The sequence below is a fragment of the Hibiscus syriacus genome, unplaced genomic scaffold (assembly GCF_006381635.1).
Source record: "Hibiscus syriacus cultivar Baekdansim isolate YM2019G1 unplaced genomic scaffold, ASM638163v2 tig00110828_pilon, whole genome shotgun sequence".
Taxonomy (NCBI): Eukaryota; Viridiplantae; Streptophyta; class Magnoliopsida; order Malvales; family Malvaceae; genus Hibiscus; species Hibiscus syriacus.
In genome coordinates, this window is record NW_024062880.1 from 359,732 (window position 1) to 368,282 (window position 8,551).

The 8,551-nt window shown below is 35.3% G+C and overlaps 2 protein-coding genes across 2 annotated transcripts; both read right to left on the reverse strand.

Annotated features, from left to right (window-relative positions):
* Positions 1–3,976: 3,976 nt before the first annotated feature.
* On the reverse strand, positions 3,977–5,546 carry LOC120142368 (lysine--tRNA ligase, chloroplastic/mitochondrial-like). The gene is made up of 5 exons (XM_039157074.1): positions 5,446–5,546; positions 5,109–5,312; positions 4,701–4,795; positions 4,513–4,603; positions 3,977–4,126 (listed from the first exon to the last, which is right to left on the reverse strand). The coding sequence occupies exons 1-5, from the start codon at positions 5,518–5,520 to the stop codon at positions 4,109–4,111; spliced, it is 483 nt and encodes a 160-aa protein (XP_039013005.1). The 5' UTR covers positions 5,521–5,546; the 3' UTR covers positions 3,977–4,108.
* Positions 5,547–5,560: 14 nt separating this feature from the next.
* On the reverse strand, positions 5,561–8,169 carry LOC120142334 (lysine--tRNA ligase, chloroplastic/mitochondrial-like). The gene is made up of 5 exons (XM_039157050.1): positions 8,147–8,169; positions 7,992–8,049; positions 7,011–7,079; positions 6,318–6,425; positions 5,561–5,764 (listed from the first exon to the last, which is right to left on the reverse strand). Exons 1-5 carry the CDS (start codon positions 8,167–8,169, stop codon positions 5,561–5,563), a joined length of 462 nt encoding a protein of 153 aa, XP_039012981.1.
* Positions 8,170–8,551: the final 382 nt, after the last annotated feature.

The following is an 8,551-nucleotide window of genomic DNA, read 5'->3' on the forward strand; positions in this document are numbered from 1 at the left end:
GGGTTTGTTTCTTTTGAAACAAATCTTTAATTTGGTTTCTCTTGAAACCATAACTCCTAAAGATGGCCAGCCGTCCTCATCATGTAGGAACCGTGTCATCCCCAGACCAGATCTCTTCATCACGTATGAGCCGTGTCAACCATAGATAACCAGCCGTCCTCATCACGTAGGAACCGTGTTATCACCTTTAGATGGCCAGAACTCTTCATCACGTATGAGCCGTGTCATTCCCCAGACCAGATTTCTTCATCACGTAGGAGCTGTGTCAACTGTAGATAACCAGCCGTCCTCATCACGTAGGAACCGTGTTATCACCTTAAGATGGCCAAGAACTCTTCATCACGTATGAGCAGTGTCAACCCTTGACCAGATTTCCTCATCACGTAGGAACCATGTCACCCTTAGACGACCCGAACTCTTCATCACGTATGAGCAGTGTCGTCCCCAACAACCAACATTATCCAATTTCTAAGTTTAAAAGGGAGAGAACCAGACAAAAACGTGATGTCTTGTCGTCTTTGCCCTATTCTTGTTAACACAAGAATGTGCAAAGAGGGGCAGCTGTAGACACTCGTTTTTGTCCGGGTCTTATTTATATATATTTATTATTATTATTATTATTATTATTATTATTATTATTATATTATTAATATTACATTTTACATATTTTTGCAGGCCAAAGCCCAATACAACAAGGCCCAACCTAGGCTTAACCCGAGCCCATCATATGATAACCCAACAAAATTAGGGTTTCAAAACCCTAAATCATCATCAGTCGCCCCAACAGAGGAAAGAATGCCACGCCGCCGTTACTGTTCCGGCCCACTCCGATGGTCCAGCCGCCGTCCCCACGTCACCACAGTCATCTACAGCAGAACCAATCAAACAGAAAATAAAACATCATCAACAGTGGACCAAATCAACCAAAAAACCAAACCCCAAATTAAAATACCAATAAATCCCTAAATATTCGGGATTTATATCTTACAAAATCAGAGAAAGCCATGGGCTATTCTAGACATCATCATCTCACCAAACGAAAAAAATCAACATGCAAAGCAAGATAAAAGGAAGGAAGCAAAGAGAACAGAGAGGGGGATAACAAAAAAAAGAGAGAGACTATTCGGGTTCAGGGAGAGGAAAAAAAAACCAGAAAAAAAACAAGAAAAAAGAGAACTACTGGAACCAAACAAAAAAATAAAAAAAAAAACAAGAGGGAAATAGAGAGGGAGGAGACCATACCTTGATCGGAGAAGTCATCGAGAAGAGGAAGGGTCACCGGTTTCTTGTTTTCTCAAAAGGTATACCTTAGATTTAAGGGTTTAGGGTCGGTTTTAGGTTAGGTAGGGGTGATTTTCGGGTTGAGGGTAAAGGAGGGGGTCTTTTGAGACTGTTTACTCCCTCCGACCGCCGGGCACTGCCGTACCGGCAGTCATGGGCCTCCGGGATAGCCGCCGGTATGAGGCGGCCCTTCCTTCCCCGATGGGAAGAAGTTGAGAGAGTTTTAAAACTCTCTCACTTCTGTTTTCTTTGGTTGAGCGGCTGAGAGAGGAAGAAAATAATGAGGGATTAGGGTTTAGAACCCTAAATATGGTTTATGACCACACAGTCGAACGACGTCGTTCTATGGGGACCTTATGCGTGTTTTCGGATTGTGGGTTAACTACATGTTTGGTCCCCCATATTTTGTAATCTGTTTGTTTAATCATTAAACGAAATTTCTAATATTCTGTTTCAGACTTGTATTTTACAATATTTGTATTTCAGTCACTAGTTTGTTTACTTTGTCATGTTTATGTATGTTTTACTTTAGTATCAATGTTTTTAGTTATTTTATTTTAGTCACTGGTAGCTTGTGTTGTGTATTTTTGTTGACATTTGAATCTGGTCATATCATTTCTAAATATTTTATTTTAGTCACTGCTTCACTTTTGGTTTAATTATTAGTCGGTCTTAATGTTTTGTTTTAATTCATTTTAGTCCTGTATTATGTCTTTTAAATGTTTATATATCTAGCTGTTAATTTCATGTAGTTTTCATTTTGGTCATCAATTAATGATTTATGTTTATTCTATTTTGGAGTTGATATTTTATACCTTTTCATTTTGATCCCTATTTGATCACTAGTGTGCTTTGGGCAAATACTTTGTTTTGAGCCCTGATATGTGATTTATTTCATTTTAGTCACTAATTTTATATATGGTGTATTTTCTTTGATGTTTTAATTCGGCCATGTCTTTTGTAGGATTTTTATTTTAATCATTGTTGGGCTTTTGGTTTAAGTATAGTTTGATCCTTTATCTTTCTGTTTATCTCATTTTGGTCACTAACAATATTTATGGGCTATTTTCATTTTTAACACCTGTATTATTTAATATGTGCAATTTGAACTATGGTAATTACTTCTTAGCCCTGTTAGTTTATGCTTTTACTAATTTAATCCATTATGTTTATGTATTTCTATTTTAGCCCTATTAATGTATGTTATGTCATTTTGTGGATATTTGACTTTAGACCCAATGTTTGTAATAATTTCGTTTTAGTCTCTGATTTCATATGATAGGTATTTTGGTAGATGTTCGAATTTATCCCTGATATTTGTGAATATTTTATTTCAGTCATTTATGTATGATTTTATTGTACTGGTTATTCGGTTATTTGTATTATGTAAATAATGTTTTTAATTTCATTTAATGTAAATATTTTATTTTGTATTTCCAATTACATTTATTCTCATTATATTTGTATCTATGTATGAAATATTTGATTTTCGATTTTATTTTCAAGAATACATATGCGTAGAATGAGCGTGGAAAGTATCACTTGGTCGAAGTGGTGTGATCCGGTACGGCATTTTAACGACATAGAAACTTGAAATAAGTTGAGTATATTTTGCTAATTAATTTGTTCAAACGATGCAATGTGTGTTATTTTAAGTGACAATTTACTTTATTTTATGTGAATGTAAATTTCAAAATTTTTAATTTGTATTCAATTCACGTTTTTAGTTAATCAATTTATTCGTATGTAAACATTGTTTTTAGTTATATTCGATTTGTATTTTTAACATAATCAATGGTAGAATATTCTTTTACGAATGAGAAATAGTTGAAATAGCTTTCCCGACGGAGGATTGCAAATTTCAAGATTTCTGATTGAGTTAAAGGATTTTCTTTAAATAATTCGAGGCAAATTAAATAAATCTCAATAAATAGATCATAGGTTAATTTTATATTCGATTTATCATTTCCATCATCACGACGATATGTAAGCGATACAGTACCAATTTTGGGCGCTGTGGGGGTGCTAATCCTTCCCCACACGTAACCGACTCCCGAACCCATCAAATCGATTTTCTGGTAAACGTAGACCCCTTTTGTCTTTAAAAATGATTTTTCTTAAAATTATTTTAAAAGACGTTTTTAGGTATTCGACCTGCCTAATCTAAAGGTCGATGGCGACTCTTTTCAATTTTATTCAAATCAATTCAAAATCACCCAATTTTTCCAAAATAAAGTCGTAATCGTTTTTAAAATAATATTTAATTGTTTTACCTAAAAAATGGTTATGACACCTACGAACAACCATTTTCACCATTACGTTTTGTTGGCGGAACATGAGGGAGGATGAATATTATATACAAGTCCCCAAGCTTAAAACCCAGAACAATACTCAAATAGTACACAGATAATACACATGGATTCGGGTATGTATGTATGCGTGTGCGTGTGTGTGTATGTACACATGAAAGCGTGTCAGCTTGATAGGGAAGTCCAGATTACGTGCAACAATATCAATCCAATCCAAAAGGCACATTTGGATGTAATTAGTGAATGGTGCATTCGAGATCAGTCATAACCCAACATGTATATGATCAGGTGGAACCAATTATTATCGACAAATTCAAAAAAGAATGATTAATGTCAATATCTGTGAACCAGAAGAGGAGCATACCATTCCCGAAGCCGGACCCATATTCCAAAGCAGTAAGAAAATCATCGTCAAGAGTCACTTCGTACATGGAGTCGTCGTTTTTATTCTTTTGTTCTTCCGTGCCATCTGTGACTGAAACAGCTTCTGCTTTCTTCTTGTTATGTTGTTTTACTTGCTATTCCAGGCGGGCCCTCTGCCACCATGGAAAACAATTGCAAATTTCTTAGCTCTCAAGTGAGAAACTGAATTGAAAATCACAGTTTATAAGATCATTATAAACATTATCTCGTAAATTGTGCCCCGAGAAGACTCTTCAACCATGCTTTGTACCTTCAAAGCCACTAAATGAGATATAACGTTTTGTCCGAGCTATAAACGAATGAGCATCTGAAGAAGAATAAGTGTACAGACTTCTGTATCATCAACAAATGTATTTTAAAGTCGCAGCTATCTCGAGGCCGACTTTATAAGTTTGATGTCAGGTAATGCAAAAAGTACAACAGCTTCCGCGATGCTGTAAATATTCAAATAATGCAAAAAGTAGGCATCTGTAGCATATTAAAAAAGCATCATTATTACCTGGTCCAAAGGATCAGTTAACTCCGATAATGCATTGGCCAGTTCCCGACCGCATATGAAGAGTTCAAATCTCTCAGTCAAACCTGCATGCCTATATTCCAGAGCACTAAGAGGAAGTAATTCTGAATGTGAAGACATGAATAGATCCACGCATAGAATTGCACCAGTTCCCGGTAAAACTTCCATACCTTCGGTGTGGTTTGGCAAGAGGAGATATCTCAATGGGGTAGTCCAAAACAAATGTAGGTTGCAGGAGCTTCGGTTCAACAGATATTTCGAAAACCTGAAGGTGATAAATAAACCAAAGGCTTATTGCAACTAACGTGAACTATTACTAGAAACAGTCTTAGCAAAATAATCGAAATCAGCATATGGTTCAAAAACTCCCCACCAATGGATAAATGTGCAACGAATTTCCCCGAATTGTTCGACTAGAGAGATGAGAAAGGGTGAAACAGGAATTTCATTTCCTTTTGCGAAATCTATTCAGTTTTTCTTGTACTTTCATTCTTATTCTGCAAATAACTTTCTATAGCAGCATTTTGCAGTAAACTCTATAAGGAACTAGAATTCATGAAATATTAAAGAAGATAGACCTCATTAAGGAGGTTCCCAAGTGAATGGCAGGCTTCAATAGAAGACTTGTCCTTGCTATCGAGCCCAATTCTGATTGCCTTCAGAACATCTTTAGCAACTGTAAGATCATCTTCCAGTTCAGTGAAACCAACCCCGGTGACCTCCTTAACAAGATTGTGCATGGTTTCTCTCCTCCATGGCCGCTGCAATTGTGTCTCAGTCCCCTGTATATAAGGCGTACATTAGTAGTTCCAATGCCTGTTTCAAATAGATTTTACACACACACAATACAACCTAGTTATCTAAAACCTCCAGAAATGAAATCAAACTATTTTTACTGGCCATGAAATGCATTACCTGGTAATCAACGGTGAGCTTTCCATGAACTGCAAGAGCACATTGGGTCACAATTTCCTCAGCCATGTCCATCATAGTCTGATAATCCGAATATGCTTCATACATCAAAAATTAATTAAAAAAGCCGATAATCAGAGCTTCGGAAAACAATTTTAAAACTTGAAATCATATGAAGCATATTTGCACTGCCAAGCACGGAATCAGCATCTGACATTTTTATAAATACCTCTATAGTTGTAAATTCCAGATTCTGACGAGTAGAAATGCCTTCATTTCGGAATATCCGACTAATCTCATATACTTTTTCAAATCCCCCAACCTGTAATTAGGAGACATAAATATTGCTGGCAGTATAAACATAAAGGCCAAACAAATATCAGAATCGGACACTAAGGATAAAATTATAAAAGAAAACGTGGATGGAATGAAGAAATCGGTGTCGTCAAAGGTGCAAGGAAGACTCTAGGTGTTAGATCCCTTATAATCCCAAAGGGACAAGGCCCAAGAAAACAGTTGCCTGAATGAAGGTGCACTATGTATACGTGTATATATTATATGATAAGCTCATGTTTTACAAATATGATAATAAACTTTAAAAAGTAGTCTTCTTATCATTTTGACGCAAAATTTACGTCTTCCTTGCCAATATGCATGATTTCCGTAAGGTTCTATGCCTATTGTTGGACATCAAATATTGCGAAGCAGAGTGTTAGATATTATCCCTCTTCTTACTAATTAGGAACTTCAAAAACTCAGTCTGACCCTAAGGTTTAAATACTTGAAGCTGCAAAGCCTTATTATTATTGATGAATCAGGAGGGAGGGGGACCAAATTTAGCATAGATAATGTAACGAAAATGTTTAGGATCTCACCAGCATTCTCTTCAAGTGAAGTTCAGTTGCAATTCTTAGATAAAGATCCCTTCCTAAGGAGTTATGGTACGTCACAAATGGTCCTGCTTCAGCCCCACCAGCTGCTCCCTGGTTGATTAAATTAATTAGTCAAATTCCCTGAAAACGATACTTGCTTTGGCACCACAAAACAAAGTAAAATATATAAATAAATAAGTAATGCAATAAAAACTATAATCATAGAATTGGGGTACGTAATTTTATTTAACCAAAAAATATGTTACTAGATAATTTTTCAGACCAATTGCAACAGCTCAAGTGACAGCTTTTTCAAGTGCCTTCTAAAATATTTCCTATAGAAATAGAAGAACTCCAAAGCCTCTTAGAGATCTCAGCTCCTCCATAACCCCGAACTTCAACATAACTTTTAAGCTTAATCAGTCGAATTCCTCTCAACCTTACACCTACCGTACTTGGAGCAACATGGTTCCCTAACAAGAAAGAGTGTTCCCTAACATGGTTCCCAATTGACACAAAGCTATGTGGATTTCATCAACTCCTAGAAGAATTCACATTAATTTTGCTTAATAGTCACGAGAAGGCTTTGAAGACGTTAGATGAAGAAGTGATTCAATCAAGATTCAAGAATCAGTAAAACATATACCACAACCAAAAAAGGCTACACCCCAAAAAACTATGAATCTATTCACAAACCTGCAGTACTGGAGTTTCAACTTCAACAAAACGTCGAGATTCTACTGTCTTCCGTATTTCCTTCATGATCTACTATAAGAAAGGTCAATAAGAATACAATTCCAAAGTGTCAAATCTCTAAACCCATAGGCACCAGAAAAACAAGCCATACACTCACATGAACATACATACACGTCAAAGCAATCCATAACTTATAGCCATTTAAACAAGTTCAGACTATTCTAGATAGACAACCGGATGGTCCAAATATTTTTCAACTCAATAATCATTATTAATGGGGGGGAAAAAAGACACGAAAAGTTCAGCAAGTTAATACTTTCCTCCAAACAAGAATCTGTATTTCACTAAAGGAACAGTCATGCTCAATAATTGAAAGAAAAAAATCAGACAAAAATTATACTTGTACAAGCAGCAATATCAAAAAACTAGGCTACAGTAGAAAATTTGTGAAAAAGGTTGAGGTTTGAATAAACATCAATCTATGACACTTACCAACAGTTCATTTGCAGTAAAGATTTAGACATCCAAAAAGCAACAGGTCTCAGTATAGATCTCTGGTCCTTCATTTTACAGTTCGACAAATCAGGCTATTAACAAAATATTACCACCTACAGTCTACTAATTTTATTTTTTTATGAATTTCTTCTCTAAAACCAATGGCTATATGATTTTTCACCATCACAAAGCAAAATTCTACATGGTTTATCAAAAGCAAGAAAAGTATATATTAGAAGAAAAAGGAAAAAAATGCAGCATAATATTTCCTTACTAAGAATATTAACTGATACCATGATGAAGACCAAACATGTATGTATACCAACTGAAATGTAGTTTTATAAAAGATGAAATACTCAATACCCTAGAAGAACAAGCAATTTTTCTCTTTAGTTCGATGAACAACCAAATGGTTATAAGAACAGCCTGATAGTAAGAAAACAAAAGGAGATTTTAACATCATTCCGAAAAGCGGGAATACATCACCATTGCTCGTTTCCGGAATATATCAGCTACTTCAGGATTTGCAATCGTATCAACAGACCTAAACATGGGAAGAGGGAGGAAATATTATCAAACCGGATAAACAATCCAGCAATATAAAAAGAAACGCAAAATATAAGATGTATAAGGGAACAAACAGTTCATAATGTGTTATATCCATAGGAATGAGTGTTTTGCTTCCTTAATGAGATTGCTAATGAGTAAAAGAATGAAGAATATTAATAAATGCAATGGTAAAAGAAAAAAACAAATTAACTAATAAATTATGCTCACTTTTTTCTTCTTTTCCCCCTTAAGGGGAAAAAGATTTCAGAATATATCATATCTTTTTTTTATTCCTTAAGGGGAAGAAATGTAGAAAAGAAAATCAAACATCCAGCAACATCCATTGAGAAGCTCAGTAGGATTGGGAAATATATGTTTGAATGACATTTTTTATAAGAATTCAAGGTCTCGTTAAAAACCCCCTTCTTGATTAAAGGAGCTTGAAGGGAAACTCCTTAATCAGCGAAAGGAGGAAAATAGTGCCTTAGGATTTTATT

Bases quoted from the DNA above. Each gene is read 5' to 3' on its own strand.
- LOC120142368 (XM_039157074.1), bottom strand. From the start codon at position 5,520: ATGATGGACATGGCTGAGGAAATTGTGACCCAATGTGCTCTTGCAGTT. The intron at 4,796-5,108 runs GTCTATCTTCTT...TATCACCTTCAG, and splicing joins TTGGGAACCTCCTTAATGAG to GTTTTCGAAATATCTGTTGA. The intron at 4,604-4,700 runs GTATGGAAGTTT...TCTGGAATATAG, and splicing joins CTTGCCAAACCACACCGAAG to GCATGCAGGTTTGACTGAGA.
- LOC120142334 (XM_039157050.1), bottom strand. From the start codon at position 8,169: ATGGATATAACACATTATGAACT. The intron at 7,080-7,991 runs GTGATGTATTCC...TTCTTATAGTAG, and splicing joins TATTCCGGAAACGAGCAATG to ATCATGAAGGAAATACGGAA. The intron at 6,426-7,010 runs GTTTGTGAATAG...TTAATCAACCAG, and splicing joins TTGAAACTCCAGTACTGCAG to GGAGCAGCTGGTGGGGCTGA.